Source organism: Ictalurus furcatus, chromosome 28 (genome assembly GCF_023375685.1).
Source record: "Ictalurus furcatus strain D&B chromosome 28, Billie_1.0, whole genome shotgun sequence".
Classification (NCBI taxonomy): Eukaryota; Metazoa; Chordata; class Actinopteri; order Siluriformes; family Ictaluridae; genus Ictalurus; species Ictalurus furcatus.
In genome coordinates this window covers 18,609,161-18,632,917 of record NC_071282.1, presented here as the reverse complement: position 1 = coordinate 18,632,917, position 23,757 = coordinate 18,609,161, and the positions used below count along the sequence as shown (strand labels likewise).

Below are 23,757 nucleotides of genomic sequence, written 5' to 3'. Positions count from 1 at the left end.
GAAAATCTTGTCGACTCGCGTCGTTGAGTGCATCCTGCCGACGTTCATCGACGGAGGTAGGAATCCAACCAGTTCTCCGTGCAGAAATAAAATTCTGAGAGAAGTCTGCACAGGTGCATACCAGGTCTCAAAGGTAAGTCCATGACTCACAACTAGAATGGCTTTCAATCTCCTATCTCACCTGTCTTCATCTTTAAAGGTCATGTGACCACTAAACTGAATCAACACACGCAGTTTAGAGCATTTTAACATTTAGTTAATTACGACACGTCATCAGAGGGTTCTACGGTGGGACGTCCGTCTTATTTAGTCCCGATAAGTACTACTGAAACTTATCTGTCACTGGGTCAAACTGCTGGAAACTTCGCTGTAACGTTGCTTGGTGTATGTGAAAGAACTCTCTAGGTCCTATTTGGTCCATATGGAGGACCAGACCTGCAGAAATGAAAATTAAATCAATTCTGGCTAATCTGACCAAGAATGTATTTTCATGTGTCTTTCCCCAGATCACCAGAAGATCCATCTGACCCTGTCTGCAGCATCATTGCAGGAGTTATTACTCAAGTTAAAGAAGCAATGAAGCAGACACTCGTGAAGTTCATCTCTGTTAAGGCTCCAGCTAAAAGCCATAAGCCATGATGGTGATGGTGATGATGATGATGATGGTGATGATGATGATGATGGTGATGATGATGATGATGGTGGTGATGATGGTGATGATGATGGTGATGATGATGATGATGGTGGTGATGATGGTGATGATGATGATGATGGTGGTGATGATGGTGATGATGATGGTGATGATGATGATGATGGTGATGATGATGATGATGGTGATGGTGGTGATGATGATGATGATGATGGTGATGATGATGATGATGGTGGTGATGATGGTGGTGGTGATGATGATGTTGATGATGATGTTGATGATGATGATGATGATGGTGATGATGATGATAGTTAGCAAACAATTGGCTTATCTTATAGATAAACGATTTAGCCTATATCACTTTTACACAAAAATATGATAAACAAATAAAATAAACACTCGCACAGCGATACTGGGACACATTTAACAGACCAGTGTGTTATCTTTACTACTTCAGTGCACTCTCTCTCTCTCTCTCTCTCTCTCTTTCTGTCTCTCTGTTTGTCGCTTTCTGTGTCTGTCTGTTTCCCTCGGTCTCTCTTTCTCTTGTATCTCTATTTCTCTCTGTGTGTCTCGCTCCCCTTCTGTCTCATTCTCTCTCTCCCTGGATCTTTTTCTGTCTGTGTCTCTCCATCTTTCTCTGTCACTCTCTGTTTATCTCTGTGTTTCTCTCTCTCTCTCTTTCAATGCCACTCAACCTCTCTATCTCTATCAGTCTTTGTTTTTGCTTCTCCATCATTTTCTCTCCCTGTGTCTTTCTTTTTCTGTCTATCTCTCCATCCTTCTCCCTCTTTCTCTCTTTGTCCGCCTCCACCTGTCTCTCTCTCTTCCTGTATCCTTTTCCGTCTTGGTCTGTCCTTCTTGTCTCTCTGTCTGTCTGTCTGTCTCTCTCTCGCTCCATTAGAGGGCAGCAGAGTTTCAGGTTTACTGACATCACACAGGTCGGAGATCAGCACGGCCATAAACAAGCTGTGGGTATGACATGTCCTGGAGTATAGACACAAACCCCTGCTCTTCAGTAGGAACTCTTTCTAGGTTCTCCATGTAATCATGGTACTCATATTTTTTTTTAGGAATGGTTCCACATGTTCAATAATGTTCAACACAATCCTGCTTAAAAACTAAAAAAAAGTATAAAAGGAATGCCACAGCCCCCGACCATGAAGAAGGAAGAGAAGAAAAAAATGTGGAATATTTCTGCAGACTCATCACCAAGTGCACTCAACACGGTCATCAACAAACCACAGCTATGTGTGTGTGTGTGTGTGTCCTAAGCCCAAGTCCTGAACAATGCTGGAGCAAAAACAATGTGGGTTTGTTAACCAGAAAAACTTGACGCCTGCCCCATTAGCCCGCCCCCCCCCCCCCCCCCCCAACAACACACACACACATCAGACTAATCCACCAGACATTCATACCAAATGAAACACTTCATCCTTTTCACTCAGGAGCACATTATTAAATATACACTTCTATAAAGGTATTCATATTGTTCTCTACCACCATTATGGAGCAACAATTTTGATGACATCATTCTGCACTTCAGCGGCTCATCAAGATTTTCTGTCCAATCAAATGCTCTCTCGAATCTGAAGTGTCCCGCCCCCAGCAGATGTAGGTTTCCTGGATGTGAGGTAAGCTATACGCTTTTGGCTATTGAAAAAGGGGGAGGAGCCACTCGACTTCCTTTTTCAGTGGAAATTACATTAACACAACGAATAACGCTAGGCATTTCAAGGCACTTCACAGAGACTTTAACGAGTCTGTATGTTGATTGAGCTAAAATAAATCCTTGTACATACAGTATAACTTACTAAAAGGGACGAGGTGCTACTTTCTTTACTGTCGATGCTGTGAGCAGCCATTTTGATTTGATGTCACTTGCTGAACTCGCTGCTGAGGAGACCGTCCCAAATTTCCAAGTAGGAATTCGGAGTTGAGGACGCGTTTTATTTATTTCCCTGGTTGGAGGTTATAATCTGAGTACGGACTTCCCACTTCTGAGTTCAGCATAAGCCTTCGTTTACAAACACCACTGAGTGAAAAAGTATTAATAATAAACATACGACTTAAATGGGACTCAACACCTGTCCTTTGACGGCCGTTTGGAGTTTGGTGTAAATTTTTTTTCTTGTTAAGAGAAATGTCTTTTTTTTTCTTCTTACATTTCCATACTAAATCACACATGCTGTGAATTGAGAGGTCGGAAATCACTGGAGTATCCCTTCATTAGCTGTCACACTTGGTCTGAGAGCGATAACCACATCGTTTTACACTTCCAACACTTTTCCCCTCTCTGTGTGAGACCGATATAGGACACTGATACGACTGTCAGCTGCTTAGATTAATCACCAAATGAGAGAGACAGAGAGAGAGACAGAAAGAGAGGGACAGAGACAGAGTGAGAGACAGAAAGAGAGAGAGACAGGGACAGAGAGACAGAGAGAGACAGACAGAGAGAGACAGAGAGACAGAGAGAGAGACAGAGAGAGACAGAGAGAGAGACAGAAAGAGAGAGAGACAGAGAGAAAGACAAGGACAGAGAGACAGAGAGAGACAGAGAGACAGAGTGAGAGAGACAGAGATGGAGAGAGAGATACAGAGACAGAGTGAGAGAGAGAAAGAGAGAGAGAGACAGACACAGAGAGAGACAGACAGAGAGAGAGACAGAGAGAGACAGTCAGAGAGACAGACAGAGAGAGAGAGACAGATAGAGAAAGAGACAGACCGAGAGAGAGACAGAGATGGAGAGACAGAGACAGAGTGAGAGACAGTAAGAGAGAGAGATAGACACAGAGAGAGACAGAGAGAGACAGTCAGAGAGACAGTCAGAGAGACAGAGAGAGAGACAGACAGAGAGAGACAGGAACAGAGAGAGAGAGACAGAGAGAGAGAGAGAGAGTGAAAGATAAGGGGGGGTGGGAAGGAAGAATGTTGAGACACAGCACTGACCCATTGTGAAGAAAAATAAACGGAAAAAAGAGAAAGAAACGTGTGCTCATGAATATCTACGCATGCACGTGTGTATCAGTGTGTTTCTTTGCTCCCAGAAGATAATGGTGGAAGATGTCAGTGACGTTTTAAAGCACAATACTGCACATTGAACCATCTGACAGGAATCTGGACGAGAAGAAGTGTGCTGACATGCACTGGCTGTGAACGCAATGCACTTCCTGTTCGGTGATGTCACTGAGCAAGGCGGGGCTTTTCTTTTTATGGTTTATTTGCTCAGCAGCTCACTTCCTCGGTAGCTGCCATTGCAAGGAGGAGGGTGCTCGTATAAGTGTGTGTGTATGTGAGAGAGAGAGAGAGAGAGAGAGAGAGAGAGAGAGAGAGAGCACTTCCAGACACACACACACACACACACACTAGTGCAAGGTTGAAGCTGCTGGATACCAGTGTACGGGCTCCACAAGCCCACGAGCTCACCAGCATGGACCAGGATCTGGCAAGCAAAAGGCTCCACTCGAGGTAGGACATGAAATGACGGGGGATGGGTGGATGGACGAAGGGGGTAAAGAACGACAAGGTCTAAAGAACAGAGAGAAACAGATGGAGGGGGTAGACGAAGAAGGGTCTAGGTGGGGAAGAGAAGCTCTCAGTAGAGATTAAGCGCCTCACAGAGTCCTACAGCTGTGCAGAGGAAAGCAAAGGCACACTTAAAGGACACGTGCGTCATAAAAATGTGGAATTGTATGAGCAGTGGTCTGACTGTTCATATTTTCCCCTCCTGCTTTTTCCTTCTGCATACGTGTCGTTCTGCTGAGCTGCTTCAGCACTGCCTCACTGTCTCGTGTCCTCGTGTAGCTATTTCCTCCTTGCCTCTCGACTTCTTCCTGGCAGTCAGGTGTGGTGAAAAAAAATTTCAGTTACGAAAGCTTCTCTCTTTCCGTCTTTACAGTGCTTGAGGGTTTCTGAAAAAACACAGTCCTCGACTCTCAAATGGTCAGACTGCCACTCGTTTCTGCACCACGGCTCACCAAATCCATTCTATAGGTACATTTGGGTTTCCATTAAAAGTTACGAAGCCTAAGGTTAAGGTTTAAGGGCGGGATTAGCGAGCGTACCTCTGCTTATGAATTCATTCGTATTAAAACGTTTACTTGTTGAAAGTTCTCAGGTTCCTGGGAAATGAGGTTTGTTGTCACACCACCAGAAGGTAATGGTGGACGGTATAAATAACCTTTCAGAACATTACATCGTTGCGGTATATCAGGAACTTTTCAACTCTTGCTGCTGTTTCTCAGTTGATGTTTTGATATTGAGTTGGTTTTAGATCTAAACACCAAGTGATTAGATTAGCATAATCACATGATTACATTTTTGGATCACATGATCGTGTCCATCCAACACTTTCTCCAAGAAATCAGGTCGGTGTTGATTTAATTGTTCGATTAAACGGTTAAACGCGTAAAACATTCCGACGAACACTTCTTTTTCTTTTGTAGTACACTCACTTTTTTATTTTATGATGGAAAATTGTGTTAATGTTACGCTGATGTTCAGTTTGTTTCTCATGGAGTTGATATTTAAGGAGGTTTTTGCCTGTAACTTAACCGTCTACGTCATAAATTCCCCCGTTTAAGTATAAATTGTAATATAAGGCGATACGAATGAAACACACATTCCACAAAAGATAAAAGATCGAATCAGGTAAAAGTACCGATTGTGTAAAAGTGTGAACGATTTATGCGATTAAATTTACACGTCATGGCCATGTCTTAAACAGACCACAACAAAATGTGAGCTACTTCCTGATTATTAGACGTTAGACGTGCTTCACGTTTTGTGTTCACTAACACTTTTAGCACTTTTTTTTTTTGCTAAAAAAAAGTTTCTGGAACGTTCCAGTCATAGAAAATTTAGTTTCAAAGAATGTTCAGCCGCTCAAGTTTCGAGAACTTTTTATACGATGTTTTGGAAAACTGAATTATTAGAAATTTGCTGCAACAACTCCATCTAAATGTTCGGTAAGTATTCGACAAGCGTAGCGCAGCTGTAACGTTCCAAAAAAACGTAATGTTCCTGCGACGTTTTCAAAACATCTTGGGTAATAAAGGTTTGCTTTACAGTGTACAGTGTTACAAAACTGAACATTACAACAAGAATGAAAATGTGTCACTTGTGGAAATGTTTAAAAACGTTATATAAAAACGTTTTCGGAACACACAGAGAACGTGGCCGCTTGCGACCGGTTGTAAATACGTTGTCAATATTGTAAATTCTAATTATTTAAAAAACAAAAGTTACTAGCCGAACTTTCGTGGAACGCGTCGAATGCTAATAACGTTTTCATTCTCAAACCGAATCAGGCCCCAATAACTAAGTAAAATATCACAGAAACATGACTAAATGATCGTAAACGTACGGTCCAAAGCACCTGGAGGTTTGGCGAATAAATTGTGACACAAAATAAGAAAAGTTGGTATTGTTTTTCACATTTAATCATATCCTGCAGCTCGTATTCGAGTGTTTGGTGTTAAAGTCCCCTTTCAGATCCTATAGGAGCTTTACTAATCCACATGAACAGGCCTTTTGTCTCGTGTGTGTTTGGCTTTTATCTCAGGCCTTCACCATTTACATTTAGATTTATTCATCTGGCAGGCGCTTTTATCCACGTGGAAGAAATGAAGCCGAATCCAAGCCACAGAGCTGAGTGAGCAGTTTGGGGGGAAATTTTTTCAGCTTTGCGGGGAAAACAGCAGCTTTCTGGCAACCCTGGGATTTAAAAGTAACTAAAAAACAATGGCAGAACTTCCATCCATTTATTTTCAATTTTAGCATAGGGATGAACTTCAAATGTTTTGATGTTTAAGATATTTTGTGTATGACATCCCCTCAGCACATTCTGGTTATTATTAATAACTGTTAACTAACTACTACTGTTAGCTAATTATTTGATTCGGTATAACTGTCCCCCAAATAATCCTGATATAAACAGGGATCACTGAATACAGTTTCTGTTCTTGCTCATGATATAAATTGTGCAAACTAACACGAGATGCGTCTGCTGCTAACCTGGCTAGCTAAGTTATTTGCCTAATGTTAGCTATACTGGGAATTTAGCATTAGCAATAAATGTTGCAGCGCTGGTACTAAAGCTGTTAAAGGTTATATATTTGAAACTTAATAACGTAAATGATTTAGTATTCATTTAATTCATTATAATTTTTTTTTATCATTAGTCCTACAGAAAATGAAACATTAGCATGTAAAAAACTAGCGTAAATCAAAGACCAATATCGTAATTATATCATAAACTGTAATGTTTCAGAATATTTTTGTTTCAAATTTATTTAACAACAATTTATGTAAATGCACAAAAACAGCAACAACAACAACAACAACAGCAAATGCTATAATGAAAGACCTCACTGTAGAGTCATTACCATGTGGATGGCTTTGATAAAAGGGTGCCAAAAGATTTGAAACATCAGTTTTTTTAATGCAAAGCGGGTCTTACTTTAAGGTAATTGTTTAGTAAATGATGTGGTCATAGACTGAAAATGATAAATGGTCATGATATAAGACCGGGATGGAAAGGAAAGGAGTGGGAAGTGCTTTTAGGTTGCTGAGGAGAAAAAAAGAAAAACAAAGGAGAGAAAAAAATAAAACATTTTTAGAGTTTCTCTCTGGTTTCCTTGACAACTGGACTTCATTGCCTTCGTTTAGGCTCGGATTAAAGCTCTGAGCGCCTCACTGTAACTCGACACAGCAGAAAGCAGAGAGTAAATATCACTGATTAAGGGTCAGACAGCCTTTAAAAACCATTTATATAAAAGCTGTTTAAAAAAAAAAGATACGCAGAACCGTCTACATGACATCGCTTTATGGCAATAACGAGGTCCACGAGTAGTTTTTGTTCCTGTTACAGTTATTTTCTTTCTACAGGAGTTATATAAATGATAGAATTTCTAGAAGGAAACTGCTTGCGTATGAAATGCAGTGCATCCATGCAGTGCATCACTGTCCACTAGCGCACCTAGCACACCCCCGTCCCTCACTCCTATTGGTAGTTACCAAATGACCTTGCTTCTTGTTATGTTGAAGGTATTTTGTGTCTGATGTCCCCTCTTCAACACACAGTGGCATAGTTAGTGGTTAGTACGTTCGCCTCACACCTCCATAGTTTCCTCCCCCAGTCCAATGACATGCATGGTAGGCTGATCCACAGTGTCTGTAGTGTATGAAAAGGTGTGTAAATGTGTATGTGAGTGTGCCCTGCTATGGACTGGCACCCCGTCCAGGCCCGATGCTCCCTGGGATGGGTCCCAGGTTTCCCCGCAGCCCCGGATGGATGGATAGATGTCCCCTCAGCAATTTCTGGTTATCTTAGCTAGCTAGCATATAACAACATTCTACATTTTCATTTTAGTTCCATTAAAGTGAATTTACTGTTATCGTTAGCTAGTAATATTGTGATTGTCAAGACTGTTGTCTTGAGACGTATAATCCCATAAAACAATCCAATACTAATTACGCTAATTATGTTAAGGTTGTTATCGAATTTGAATTATTTAATCGATCGGATTTGAACGAGCCCATCGTTTTATGCCACGTAAAATGATTTTGGTTTGGATTTGGGTTCATTTCTACAACGTAAAACACACGACGATGATCGCTAAGCATGTAGCACGAAGCATTTCACATGATGTTGAGTTTGTGAATTGCGCAAGTTTTAAAAAAACACAACTATTGGCCCCTGGAGTCTTATTATTCATCGAGCCCCCAAACCTGAAGCTGTTCTCGAACAAAACTGTCAACAAAACCGCGTTTTAAAAAGTCCTCAATGATGCACTGGGGCCGGGAGAGACCGCAGGCCTGTTATTATGCCGTAATTGTTTCTGTCCTCGCTAATTACCCGTGCGTACTATGCTCTCCATGGTGGGATGACCACAGGCACGTCTCTTCTCCTGCCAGCGAGGCCATCAGAGCGGTCAAATCCCAATGCCAGTCCTGGATGCTGGAGTCCAGCCCGGTTTCTGTGGTTTGTTCTGTACCACTGACTGAACCTGAAATTTACTGTTGTGTTCTGGTCTTTGAGCAGCTAAGTCACTGAACTGTGCCAGACTTTGAACTTTCCTCATGCAAATGCATCCAAAATGGTTTCAAGGACCATCCATGGTCTGGTTAATATTTAAACCCAATCATTTTCACAGCACAACAGAGGTGTATTTTCAGGTGATTTTTAGTCGACGCAGAGGCGTAGCTACAGGAACGGCAATTATCTGGCGCCCCAAAGTAAACCTTTTCTAAAGATGTTATCATGTTATCGTGTCTGTACCATGCGAACGAAGAGGACGAAGTAAAAATACATGGTAGTTTTTGGAAACCAAGCAGCTGAATAGTTCGACGCTTGGTTTTGTGGAATAATATCAATAATGCAGCTTTCTTGGTAGAACCTGTTGTTTTTTTCTTCTTCTTCCAACAGTTAGCTTGAGTGCACACAGAACCATAGCTGTTGCTATAGAAACGATAACGTAGTAGAACCTTTTTAAGGAAGCTAACAACGCTTCATTATGTGAAGATCCCTTTGGGGAACCTTTTCTTAAGTGCACATAATGCTGAATATTCTGGATCTAGCAAGACAGTTCGGGAGAAGAACAACAGATCGTCTTGTATAACAAATCCTAAAATGTTTGACGTCTTCCCCCAAACCAGCGCGAGTTCTTCTAGCTGTCTGCTTTCTAAAAATAAACTCGAGAGACCGCACAATGCACTCAACTGACCTTAGTGGTTGATTGACTACCGTGACATCAGCACGTTCCTGTAGTTTCCTTCTCGTTTATCATTTGATCGATTGCCGGTTGTACTGGTGAGACGTCTACAAGACTTGCCTCTGTGTTGCGTAATCTTGATTTAAGAGGTCGAAAGTTCGTTCGTTTAATCAGAACCGTGACTGAAACGTTTCCACTGGAGTTACGGTGGAGGAATTATTGATAGAAATTCACTCTTTGGAAAATGAGACTTGGTTTTCGTCCATGCTTCTCCTCTAGTCTCCACTGGCTTTCTGCTATGCGAACAGATTTATTTTCTTTGGCTGCTCCGCTCCTTTTCTTGGCTTTGATTGCGTCTAGACTGAGCTACATTTATCCAGCGACGTGCGGAGCTCCAGTTAGGACGGATTTCGTATTTACCTGATTGAATCTGTGAGATTAGACACTGAAATGAGCACATGAATGTTTTTTTTTTTTAAAGGATAAAGATCCGTGAGCTCTTTTTAAGTCCTTATAATTCCAGACTGAGATCTCCATTTTAGTTTTCCTTCAGGTGTCTCTCTGGGGAAACCATTAAGGGTTCCTTGTAGAACCATACAACAGAATGTTTTCCTATCAGATGAAGGTATGGCGTTATTATTCTTCAGCGGAATATATTTTACAGCTGGCTAACGATACAAAGTCCAAATCAAAGTATAAATCATCGCTAGCTTTTCATCAAATCAGAGAACAAGTTGTCAAGTTAGCAAGTTAGCAAGCGCTACGTTTACACCTCAGGACTCTCGGCTAATTGAACAGCTACTCTGTAATCCTGCTGCTTCCCAGATATCGTTAACGTTAATTCTGGATGACTCGCCTCGGCTCACCTCAAAACACCTCCTGGATGTAGATGCGCTCGATTTAAACCTCACGCTCGAGAACAACTTGTTAAAGATTCATTGAGGTCTTGACCTTCTGTTGAAATAAGTGATGAAGGTTTGTGACCTGCTGCGAGGAAGTTTATCATCACAGCGAGTCACTAAACTGCCTCAGATTTGCTTCTAATGCTCAGATCAAACAGTGTGAATGTCAAGAAAAGCGCAGCCTTTCTGTGATCCGGAGAGAACGACGGAGACGGCGGTTTAAAGACTGGAGCGTGCGTTAGCATGGGCTGTGATCTGCTAATCGTCTCGCAGGACGCAACATGTCCACCAGGAAAGAAGCGACACCAAGAAGACGACCCTAGTGTGCACTGCACTGTATCTTATTTGTTTTACCTAAGACTTCGACTAATTAAAAGTATGACAACTTTGATTAGATGGTTAAAGAGGGGAAAGATGGAAGCTTCAGATATTGCATCTGAATTTGCTAGACATGTGTGCATGTCAACTGTAATTCCAGTTAAAGGTGGAGAGATGCATCAAAAACTTAAATAATGACATTCGTGCAAAATAAGCGTAGGCTCGGGTGTGGTTTGTTTCTAAAATAAGTGTAAATATAAACCTTTTCGCCTGCTCTAAATTTATCATGGTATCATCAAGTCGTTTAAGAAATGGACTTATTGAGATGCTTAGACATCATTTCGAGAAACTTCGAGAATCGAATCAAATAAAAACAGGTTTATGCAAATTTAATACCTGCTGTTCGGTCGCATTTGTCGTCGCCGAAGAGACGTTCATTATATTAGAATTGTATAAACCTCCGAAGCTACAGGATGTTATTTTGAAATGTTGCCCTCTCTGGTAGAAAAATGTCATTGCAAGCTACTTGCTTAAAGAGGATTTTGCTAGCCAAAACAAAGAGAGAGAGAGAGAGAGAGAGAGAGAGAGAGAGAGAGAGAGAGAGAGAGAAACCCTGAACGACAAACTCTGGCCTGATAAAACCTTCCACGAGTCGCTAGCTGGCTATCATGCGTTCACTAGCTATGCAACTGGGTAATGATACAAATTCCCATCATCGATCATTCATTAGCTTTTCATCAGATTAGAGAACAATAAATAACTAAAAATCCATCAGTCCTGTCTTCTTTTTGCTCTTTTGGTTTAATATCTGATGCTCAATGTTTACTTTGTCTCATCTTTCACTCTCACTCTCCTGATTGGCTGTGGCTCCTGCCGAACACAGTGTAGTCTGACTTCTTTCGTGCTGTGAGGTGATTTGACGGTGAATTATGACTACAATAATATCAGATTATCCAGGATTTTTTCTCCCCCTGTCTCAGTAATCATGTTTTTTATATTTAAAAAAAAAAATCAATAAATCCTACGCCCATATCGTATTAGCACAAACACATAAAATGGACAGGGCATGCTAATTCGCTGTTCGTGTGAATGTCGCAACCCTTTGCAGACCTTGGTATTAAATCAGAGTCTGAGAATTCAACAGATTTCCTCTCATCTAACATCAGTTAACGATCACGGGTGAGCAAATCAAACGAAGAACACTCTCGGCAATCAACCATTAAATCTCCGATACGACGTCACCTGAGTCTCCACCTTCGTTAATGATTTAGTGTCGTAACCAACCTTCTGTAGGGAACCAAGTAATCAGTAGCAGACCCTGTCAGTAAGTCATCTACAAGATGGAGGTGGAGGTACATGCATCAAGGACAAATTATTCGTCATTGATTTGTGTTGTTTGCGCAGCCAGCCAGGTTTACTTCAGGACTCAGTAGGAAATTCAGATGGACGGATGGCTGACGTTAAACAGAATCACGAGCCAGAAAGTTTCGATCGTGAGTGTGCTTTATAGAGTGCTTGCTCATTTGCCGCTGCACAAAATAGAAATGAACGACTGAAGGGTCGTCATGGGGTTGCACTTCGCATCATACCCTTCTCCTAGGACCTAGGAGTCCTTAACTGAATATGTGTGTGGATCAGCAGGTGCCGGATTAGCCGAGTGTCCAAAGCTCCCTGTGTCCTTAAAGCAGTGGCAGTGCACTGGGGAATTAGAGCAGATTGTCTCTCTCTCTCTCTCTCTCTCTCTCTCTCTGTGGCAGGAGGAAGGATGGTGTCAGACTTCCGTCATTCGTCGGTCGTCACCCGGACACCTCACTGACGAACGAGCTGACTTGGATTCTAAACGAGTTCACTCCAAAGAGACTTGGATCTTTGAAAACATCGCAAACGGATCTTGCATCGGATTGGATAGATCGGTTGGATCTGAAGCCTGTAAAGATATTATACTCTCTCTACATGAACATTCTCGGTTGTTTTGCTGACTACAAACTTTGAATGGTGCTAAAACCCTGGCAGCAGAAGATCTCCTTCGTTTCGAATCTCCATTTGCCTAAAGCGTCTCATTTGACCTGAAGGAACCGTGTTTCTGATAGCGTCTTAATGTCCTGCGATAACTCTCTTTAAGCTTTTCCTTTGCGATCCATAGGACGTCTGAGAATACCGTTGCGACTGACTGCTGAACCCTCAAACATCTAGTCTGATGTTGACGGAACCCTGCTTCAGGTAATATCTCCAAGACTCCGTTCTTTAGCTCACAGTCTTCAGATTTTGCCGCAAAACCCGGTTGTGATCTTTAATCCCTTGTGGATATATGACGTCCACCAAACCCCAAAACATCTAAACAAGCATTGTCTTTAGTGGTTTCTTCACGAGTCACCTCGACCTTATCCTCTGTAATCATTAAGCCCTCGGACAAGATCCTGGACAAATCCCATCATGTCTGCTGAAGCTTGTCCCCTCAGTGGGGCTCAGATCGCTTTGTGTAGACTCGTCCATCGTGGACCCAGACCTCAGGTCACTCTGAAACCTCTGCGGAAGGAGTTGGAGCTGTACGTGGAAAAAACTCGGGCTAAACAGAAACAAAGGTACGAGTAAGACTTGTCTAGGTGGCGTGGTCCGAATGAGCCATCCGGCTTCATTTACTTCGTTTAGCTTCACTGTAACAGAATGCACTTTTGATAATCAGATCATAATCAGATAGCGGTTGTGTGATCAGATCATCTTAAGCTGCTGCAGATGGTATCACATTTGTGACATGCATTCAGATCTCGGATTTGGGGTTGGTGGAATTATGGTGTATGATGGACAACTGAAGATCCCAGAAGATCCCAGCAGTTTCCCAAAACAGATTGGAGAAAGAGAGAGAGAGAGAGAGAGAGAGAGAGAGAGAATTCAATGTGAGGCTTGCTCGACCATGCAGTGTTGATCAGCGTCACTCAGCCTTGAACATAACTTTTATGATATAGTTATAATTTTTTAAAAATGTTTCTTTTTTTAACCGAGCTAAGCTAAGCTGTATAAGTCTCGTGTCGTTGTGTTGATGTGAAAAGTGAAATTTGATGTGAAAATGGCAGCCATTAAATCTGCTAAGAACCTTCGAACACTCATCGAAGGATGAAACGATATAAAAAGTTGTATTTGTGTTCATTTTTCCACACTGACTCACAGAGGGTAAAGCACATCTGTTTGTTTTGCGAGGCTGGTTATATGATTTTATGCCTTGCCAGAATACCTTAATACATTATCGTTTCTATAGCAACAGCTCATTCACAGGGACTCGTACAGCAGACGCTCCACTATATAAACGTATTTTAAAAACGGTATGGTGACGCTTTGTGTAAGGAGGCATTTAAAGTTGTGCTTGAAAGTTTGTGAACCCTTTGGAATTTTCTGTATTTCGGCATAAATATGAGCTATTTTGGTCATACACTTTGTGGGCGGCTGTGGATCAGGTGCTAGAGCGGGTTGTCCACTAATCGTAGGGTTGGTGGTTTGATTCCCGGCCCACATGACTGCACATGCCGAAGTGTCCTTGGGAAAGATCCCTGAAGAACACTGAACCTCAACTACCGATGGCAAGTTAGCGCCTTGCGTGGCAGCTCTGCTACCACTGGTATGTGAGTGTGTGTGTGTGTGTGTGTGTGAATGGGTGAATGAGAACCAGTGTAAACTGCTTTGTAGAACCTCTAAGGTTGAAACAGCACTATATAAGTTCAGACCATTTACCATCAGACATCATCAGATTTTCACATCCTGGTCCTAAAAGTAGACCAAAAGAACCCGATTAAACAAACGAGACAAAAATATTAGACTTGGGCTTTTGAGATATTTGTGCAGAGATGTAGAAAATTCGGCAAACTTTCAAGCACCGTTGTATTTAGCGGTAATTATGGAAGGAGTCTCCAGTGTCAGCGCTTTGTAACAGTCAGAGGTAAAGCTTGAAAAACAACCTCTAATTTATTGATTTTTTCCTCCACTCAGGATGGAGGCGTCCTGTCTGGAGTTGGCTTTAGAAGGTGAGCGTCTGTGCAAAGCCGGAGACTTTAAAGGTGGGACAGCGTTCTTCGAGGCGGCGGTTCAGGTAGGAACGGAAGATCTGAAGACCCTCAGTGCCATTTACAGCCAGCTGGGCAACGCCTACTTCTACCTCAAGGAGTACGCCAAAGCTCTGGAGTATCACAGACACGATCTCACGCTCGCCAGGTAAATACACTGGACACGGCATTAAAGGTGGACTTTCGCATGTTTCAACGTGATCTCTATCCACTGTATCTTTAGCACATGTTTGACTACCAAGGACATGAAATCCAAAATGTTTTTCTGTTCTTCAGTTTACTTCTAATGTAAGTCTAAGGGCAGTCGTTAAATTCTGATCAAATACGTCACAATACATCTCCAGTGTGTGAGCAGGAGACAGACATGACATGAGTTTTATAACACTGAAGCTGTGCAGAATGACGAGGCTATTTAATGTACGTGAGAGCAATTTAATCTAATTCACTAAAGATTGCTTGGCATGAATGTCATTTGCAGGATATTTCTCAGTGATTTCTCTGCAGGATTTGTTTTGTACTTACATTTAAAGTTTTTCTTTTCTCTTAGTTTAGCCATTTTGTCCAATTTTATTGTACTGTATGCAATCCTTCTTTGGCCACGGTATCGAAGGGTGCCAATAATTTTGGAGTTCTTTGTAAAGAGTGTCATCGCTAAGTTAATGATCAGCATCTGTTTTGCGAGGAGATGTGTCAGTAAGCAGTCAGATTTGGAGAAACAGGTGAACGTGACAGCGCTGTGTGTGTGTGTGTGTGTGTGTGTGTGTGTGTGTGTGCAGGACGATCGGAGACAGAATAGGGGAAGCGAAGGCGAGCGGGAACCTGGGGAACACTCTGAAGGTACTCGGACGCTACGACGAGGCGGTCGTGTGCTGCCAGAGACATCTGGACATCTCTCAAGAGCAAGGAGACAAGGTAGGAAACCCGAAACACACACTCACCAAAACCTAAACAGAACAGAACAAAAACAAACGAAAAACAAACAAACAAACAAAAAAAAAAACGACATCTCAACACTCAGAAATGGTTTACGATTTTCCCGTCATTTCCGTTTTTGCGTTCCAACCTTAACACGGCGTTCCTAAATAGGTTTACATGTTCAGACAAAATACAACATAAAACAAAGGCAACCCGAGTAAACACACAATGCAGTTTTTATTCATTTTTATTGAAGCAAAAAATGTCACAGCGCCCTCCAATAATATTGGCACCCTTGGTAAATATGAGCAAAGAACGCTGTGGAAAACTGCCTTTACTGTTGAACCTTTTGATCTTTTGTTCAAAAAAAAAAATTCACAAAAATACTCTTCTCTCGTGGATATCAAACAATTCCAAACACAACACAGGTTTATCACTAAAATATCTTTGTTAAATATAGGTGTGCAACAATTATTGGCACCCTTTTAGTCAATACAAGATAACAGCGCTGAGTCTTCTCCTATGACGCCTGATGAGGTTGGAGAATACACGGCGAGGGATCTGAGACCGTTCCTCCGTACTGAACCTCTCCAGATCCTTCACAGTTTGAGGTCCACGCTGCTGGACTCTCCTCTTCAGTTCACCCGAGAGGTTTTCTATGGGTTTCAAAGTTATTACCGATCACCCGTGTGAAAAACTAATTGCCCCCTTAAACTTAAAATCTGGTTGTGCCGGCTTTAGCAACAATAACTGTAACCGAACACTTCCGGTAACTGGAGATCAGTCTTTCAATTACTTCTAGGACTAAGACTTACTCCTGTGCTTTGGATCACTGTCTTGCTGCGTAATCCAGTCACGCTTGAGTTTCACCTGAACACCGGACATTCTCCTTTAGGATTTTTTGGTAGAGAGCAGAATTCATGTTTCTGTCAATTATTGCAACTTTCCCAGGCCCTGAAGTCCCAGAGCCTTTGAAATAGCTTTGTAACCCTTCCCACACTGATGTATTTCCATCACCTTCTTCCTCATCATTTCTGGAATTTCTTTCCACTTCGGCATGGTGCGTTACTGGGTAAAACCTTTTAACGAGCTTCATGCGGTTGTAAAAGTTCACTTTAAGTGTTGATGTGATTGAACAGGGTTTGCAGTAATCAGGCCTGGTTGTGTCTCATCCAGCTGAACCCCGTTATTAATACAGTTTCATAGATTTGGGGAATTAGTAACTACGGGCGTAAATACATTTTCACACAGGACCAGTTGGTATCGGATAACTTTTCTGCTTCAATAAATAGCCTCAACATTATCATTTAAAACCTGTACTTAGTGTTTACTCGGGTCGCCTTTGTTTTATCTTAGATTTTGTTTTGATTTCATCTTAAATGTCTTACCATTTATCAGTCCACTGTGGATAAGTCTCAAACCACACTTATTCACTGTGTAGGGCACATAAACACCACGACAAATGCCTCATGATCTAACCACTATGGCTGTGTCTCAAACCTTACACTATTCAGTGTACAAGGGAACACAACCAAAGTCTTAGTCCATTGTGGATGTGTCCCAAACTACACCCAGAACACTATATAGGGAGCATAAACGCCATCACATCCGACCATAACGTCTCACCATCCGTTAACTATGGACACGTCTCAAAAAACATGACTTTATAGGCAACGAAAAAACCCATCAGAAGCAATCTCACCATCGGGGCTTTTCCCAAACCACAGCCTAAGCACTATATAGGGCACGTAAACACCATCGCAAATGTCTCATGATCCTTCTACTGTGGCTATGTCTCAAACGACACACTCGACTGAATACACAAGGGAGCATAAAGACCACAAATATCTTAGTCCACCATGGACACGTCCCAATCACAAACCCTAATCACGACATAGGCAACAACACGACAAAAAAACCCATCGCTAATGTCTCACCATTATTCGGTTAATTATGGGTGTTTCCCAAAGCACACCTTAAGCACTATATAGGGCACGTAAACACCATGACAAACGCCCCATGATCCATCCGCTGTGGCTGTGTTCCCAACCAAGCATTTTATTCAGTACACAAGGGAGCATAACCAGCACAAATGTCCACTGTGGACACGTCCCAAATCACACCCTGTGCACCATAAAGGGCACATCGCAAACTACTCACTGTCCTGAAGCAGACCCTAAGCACTACATAGGGTACATGGTCGTGTCCCAAACCACACCCCAGAGGAATCTGATCCTGCAGAGGTGGTCTTAGAAACAAGTACAAGAACGAGCAAATCCAGGATCAGATAAATTGCAAATCCATCTTACTCAACATGTGTGTGTGTGTGTGTGTGTGTGTGTGTGTGTGTTAGGTTGGCGAGGCCCGGGCGCTGTACAACATCGGGAATGTGTTTCATGCCAAAGGGAAGCAGCAGTTATGGGGATGTCCTCAGGAGCCAGGAGACCTTCCGGGTGACGTGAGGGACACGTTACAGAGAGCCACCGCTTTCTATGAGTGAGTCAACAACGTCAACAACATCAACAACGTCAACATGTCAACAACGTCATTTATTACTTACTATTTATTATTTTACTCCAGACTTGCAGACGTACAGAATTCTCACAAGTCTTATATTATCTTACACGTACAGGTGACTTTTTTAGGTCTAGTTTTTTTTGTTGTGTTTCTGTGCTCATTTTTGAAACTCGTGAAGTTTCGGGTTGAAAAAAAAAAAGAGAAGATAGGGGTTGAGTGTGTTTACAGACGGAGCTCACGTACACACAGAGACACGGCAGATGGAGGGAAAAAACGCAGTATAAACACTACTTAGTAGAGCGTAATTTTCCACAGAGGCGGTGTTTGGTGTGAAAGCAGTGTGTATGGGAAACTCACACAATACAGGCTGAGAGAGAGAGAGCGACAGAGAGAGAGAGAGAGAGAGAGAGACAGAGACAGAGAGACAGAGCCAGAGAGAGCGAGAGAGAGCGACAGAGAGAGAGCGACAGAGAGAGAGAGCGACAGAGAGAGAGAGAGAGTTACCAGAGACAGAGAGCCAGAGAGAGAGAGAGAGAGAGAGAGAGAGAGAGAGAGCGTGCGACCGAGAGACAGAGCTAGAGAGAGAGAGAGAGAGAGAGTTACCAGAGACAGAGAGCCTGAGAGAGAGAGAGAGCCAGAGAGAGAGAGAGAGCGTGCGACCAAGAGACAGAGCTAGAGAGAGAGAGAGAGAGAGACAGTGCCAGAGAGAGAGAGAGAGAGAGAGAGAGAGAGAGAGAGAGAGAGAGCGTGTGACCAAGAGACAAAGCCAGAGAGAGAGAGAGGTTCTGGTTCTTCTTCTTCTACTTCTTGTTCTTCTTCTTCTACTTCTTGTTCTTGTTCTTCTTGTTCTTGTTCTTCTTCTTCTACTTGTTGTTGTTGTTCTTCTTCTATTTCGTGTCCCAAATCGTAGTATGCTGAAATGAGAATCCCGAAGGTACCCGGATCGTCTAATATCACCTGTAGATTTTTGGAGTGTGGATCCGTGGATGCTTTTGCTTCGGCGATTTTCGAGAGGTGTAAACGAGAAGTGGAAAAAATAAAGCAAGGGAAGGGTGAATGAAATGATATAGTATACATTACATGAGGAATAATGGAAGAAGAAAAGCTGAAATGCAACGAGGACACACTATGTTTAAGGCGACAGTGTTCTCGTCCGGGCAACGACGTGTTAGTAGCGCCCAATATTTGCATACTCTTTTAATACTCACTCAAACGAATGTACCTTTTCTTCATAAAAAGAGTACAGACTTTCAGTACTTGCTGTAAATATGCCAGTTGGTCACGTTGGTCACATGACACAAGCTCAACCAATAACAAGAATACAACAATGTACACATGTAGAGAAATGTAAACGGTAAAATGTAACGGTATAAGTAATAAATATGCGAATATGTAAATGAGCAGATTTACATAGAGGTTTGTTAATTATTGACACGTTTACATCTTGTTTACTCTCAGCGTGTGTACGCTGTTTACTGTGTTATATCTTTCTTCGTGTGTGTTTCAGAATGAACCTGTCGCTGGTGAAAGAGCTGGGGGACCGGGCTGCTCAGGGGCGGGCTTTTGGTAACCTTGGTAACACACACTACCTTCTGGGTAATTTCGTCGAGGCCATCAAGTTTCATCGCGAGGTATAAAACAAACAAACAAACAAACAAACAAACAAACAAACACCTGGAAAATTTCTCCAAATGATCCCTGACAATCTGATAACGATAACATCATAACATCTATCTAATACGATGAACGTTAATGACTTTTACTAACGTATTCTAATTAAGTAAGCACAAATTAATATTAATTAATCATTAAAACAACTCATTAATTAACAGGTTATTATTTCTGAACAGATTTATTATTAGTATTTTTAATCATAAACAAATAAAGGAATACATGACACTCTTTTATTATTATCACCAGTATTAAAACACGGCACTGATTTTTATACGTATGTCATGTAAACAAATAAATAAATACCCGTTAAATACAATTATTAGTTTATGTAAAAGGATAATTAAAGTCGTCATTTTGAATAATTCAGGTCACGTCTATAATAAACGATGAGCAGGTTCACATCATGCGACAGTCTGACGCATTCACGAGGAATTATAAACAATTCTATAACAATTTCTGAAACCGTACCGCACTTTATAGCTTCCTTCATTATCATATCGATCATGCCGGTGCAGTATAGGTAGTGTTTATAACGATGCTATAAAGCGTAACAAGCGTTCATAAATAATTATAATGACGTGTATAAATGTCTTATGAATGCATTATAGCGTTACGAATGTATTCGGAAGTCTTCAAACATATGGCCTTCATAGAAAATTCTTACATACATAGCGTGTTTCACACTCTGGAATAATATTTGATTAACAAAATTTATAAGGATAAGACAGAGAAAGGGAAGAGAAATATTCCTTTTATTTTATAAACACTGCATAGTGAAAATGTTCCTTTATTTTTCCTTTTCTTTCCCATTGTAGAGACTTTCCATCGCTAAAGAGTTCGGAGACAAAGCGGCCGAGAGACGAGCCTACAGCAACCTGGGCAACGCGCTCATCTTCCTCGGCCAGTTCAGCTCAGCGACCGAGTACTACAGGTACAGCGGGGCTTCTGTGACACCTAGAGGACTGTAGAGGAACACACACACACACACACACACACACACACATGGACAACCCATAATAATCCCTGATAGTACTGATAAATGATAACAACACAGCAATAGTAAATGAATAATCCTTTTCTTCTATTCTTGTTGTGTGTGTGTGTGTGTGTGTGTGTGTGTGTGTGTGTGTGTCAGGAAAACACTGCAGCTCTCTCGGCAGTTGAAGGACCAGGCGATGGAAGCTCAGGCATGTTACAGTTTGGGAAACACGTACACACTGCTGCAGCAGTACGAGCGCGCCATCGACTACCACCTCAAACACCTGCTCATCGCTCAGGAACTCAACGACAGGTGTGTGTGTGTGTGAGTGAGTGTGTGAGTGTGTGTGTGTGTGATCTGTGGTAACACCTTTTGTAAACTATTTGTAAGCAAGCGATATGTAGTTTATTCATGAAAAATAATGATAATTAATTAGTGTGTGTGTGTGTGTGTGTGTGTGTGTGTGTGTAGGGTGGGAGAAGGCCGTGCGTGCTGGAGTTTGGGAAATGCCTACGTGTCTTTAGGAAACCATCGTCAGGCTCTGCACTACGCACACAAACACCTCGACATCTCCCGAGAGGTTCCATTATTATTATTATTATTATTATTATTATTGTTATTATTGAAAGAAGTGATACTTTTTTATCCATTTATAGTTACGTTTAATGTTGTGGAATGTCCATGACAGCTTTACTCCTTTACAGAATGCTGACACTGGAGACTCCTTCCATAAACGTTACATAAACATCTTATCAACCATTTTTAAAATCTCTCTCTCTCTCTCTTTGTGTTTGTCTCTCCCTTCTTCTCTCTCTTTCTCTCTCTCTTTCTCTTTCTCTCTTTGTATTTGTCTCTCCCTTCTTCTCTTTCTCTCTCTCTCTCTTTCTCTTTCTATCTCTCTCTTTGTGTTTGTCTCTCTCTTCTTCTCTCTCTCTCTCTTTGTCTCCCTCTCGCTCTCTCTCTCTTTCTATCTCTCTCTTTGTGTTTGTCTCTCTCTTCTTCTCTCTCTCTCTCTCTCTTTGTGTCTGTCTGTCTGTCTGTCTGTCTCTCTCTCTCTCTCTGTCAGATCGGGGACAGGAATGGGGAACTGACGGCTCGGATGAACGTGGAGCAGCTGATGGAGGTGCTGGATGTGAAAGAGGGAGACCTTTCTCCATGCGGGTCAGAGTTCGAGATGCAGGGTGAGAGAGAAAACACACACACATGCACACACACACACACACACACACACACACACGCACACACACACACCAGCAGCCACTGTAACTGCTCTAATAGCACACATAGCTGTAATGATCGGTACCCGAGGGACAAGGCACTCCCGCTCGAGTGTTTGAGGCCCGCAGGTTGAGCTGCTGTAATCGAGGTAAACTGAAACACACACACGCGCGCACACACACACACACACACATTACGGATGCTAATGGATGTGCATCAACCTGCCACTCTGACTTTTTTATTTTAATTTGTATTAGTACTCTGCACTGTGAGTGTTAAATAGTGTGCTAATGCTGTTGATGCTAATTCTGACGGTATGAATAATACACGCCTGACAAACAGGCAGACAGACAGATGAATATAAAGACAGACACAGAGATGAACAAACAGGTTCAGGCAGACAGACAGAAGGACAGACAGACAGACAGACAGACACACAGAGTGAGTGAGTGAGTGAGTGGAAGATTCCACTTCACTATGGTCCTTGGCTCAGTGGTGTGTTTGAGTTGAGCTGGTGGTGCGGGTAAAGTGTGTGTGTGTGTGTGTGTGTGTGTGTGTGTGTGTGATGACATGTCTGTGAGGCTGTGTATTTAATCCATCAGTATGTGTGTGTGTGAGGAAAAGACAGAAGGAAAGAAGGAACAAAGGAGGGAAGAAAGACAGATGACAGACACAGATAGACAGACAGACAGACAGATATGCAGACAGGCAGACAGACACAGATAAATATACAGACAGACCGACAGCGAATGACAGACAGACACATAATGACAGACAGACAGACAGAGAACAACAGACAGACAGACAGACAGATAGACAGGCAGGCAGACAGACAGACAGATAGACAGGCAGGCAGGCAGACAGACAGACAGAGAGAAAGACAGACAGACAGATGGAGAATGACAGACAGACAGATAATGACAGACAGACAGACAGAGAACAACAGACAGACAGACAGATATGCAGACAGGCAGACAGACACAGACAAATATACAGACAGACCGACAGCGAATGACAGACAGACACATAATGACAGACAGACAGACAGACAGAGAACAACAGACTGACAGAAAGACAGGTAGACAGGCAGGCAGGCAGACAGACAGACAGAGAGAAAGACAGACAGACAGATGGAGAATGACAGACAGACAGACAGAGAATGACAGACAGACAGTTAGTCGGACACAGAAGAGCATAGTTTGTCTGTCTATACATCTGTATAAAAGTTAAACCCTGTGTGTGCGTGTGCGTGTGTGTGTGTGTGTGTGTGTGTGTGTGTGTGTGTGTGTGTGCGCGTGTGCGCGTGCGCGTGTAGGAGCTCGGCCGAAGTTTAAGAAGAGGAACAGTATGGACAGTGTGGATCTGTGGAAGTACACGTCAGAAAAGGTCAGATCTTTGAAGCAGCTACGTGAATGCGCTGACGTATAAATCACGTGGAGATTCACTTAAGCATTTGTTACGCTCACTTCACGTCGTGGTTCTTGTGCTGCAGAACGGAGATGGACACGACGTGGATGGCGTGTCCCAGAGGTCTAAACATCAGCCGTCTCACTCCAACAGGAGGAAAAAGTACACGGAGAGCCAGACGTCAGAGGACAGGCAGTGGCTGGACTCACCTGTGGACACGGATGACATCACTCTGCAGGTAACGCCACAGGTAGGAGCTGCACCATGTACCTGTACACCTTTTACACACCCTTTCATACTGAAGGAGGCGTGGCCTCTGCGTATGCCGGTCCAAGTGAAGGAGGCGTGGCCTCTGCGTATCTGTGTATGCCAGTCCCTGTGAAGGAGACAATTTTAATAAAGGAGGCGT

General features: G+C 42.4%; 1 protein-coding gene across 2 annotated transcripts in view; it reads left to right on the top strand.

Moving 5' to 3' along the window:
* The first annotated feature begins 3,896 nt into the window (after positions 1–3,896).
* The window catches only part of gpsm1b (G protein signaling modulator 1b), a 29,682-nt gene continuing 9,821 nt past the window's right edge, over positions 3,897–23,757 (top strand). Inside the window, exons 1-11 of one of the 2 annotated variants that reach the window (XM_053618468.1) lie at positions 3,897–4,120; positions 14,565–14,786; positions 15,415–15,550; positions 17,907–18,049; positions 19,578–19,701; positions 20,560–20,675; positions 20,880–21,035; positions 21,195–21,303; positions 21,790–21,904; positions 23,257–23,327; positions 23,434–23,586. In XM_053618468.1, coding sequence (XP_053474443.1) covers positions 4,083–4,120; positions 14,565–14,786; positions 15,415–15,550; positions 17,907–18,049; positions 19,578–19,701; positions 20,560–20,675; positions 20,880–21,035; positions 21,195–21,303; positions 21,790–21,904; positions 23,257–23,327; positions 23,434–23,586 — 1,383 coding nt within the window. In that variant the 5' untranslated portion in view covers positions 3,897–4,082. Of the gene's footprint in view, positions 4,121–14,564; positions 14,787–15,414; positions 15,551–17,906; positions 18,050–19,577; positions 19,702–20,559; positions 20,676–20,879; positions 21,036–21,194; positions 21,304–21,789; positions 21,905–23,256; positions 23,328–23,433; positions 23,599–23,757 lie in introns of both variants that reach the window. The other variant, XM_053618466.1, reaches the window with a different exon arrangement.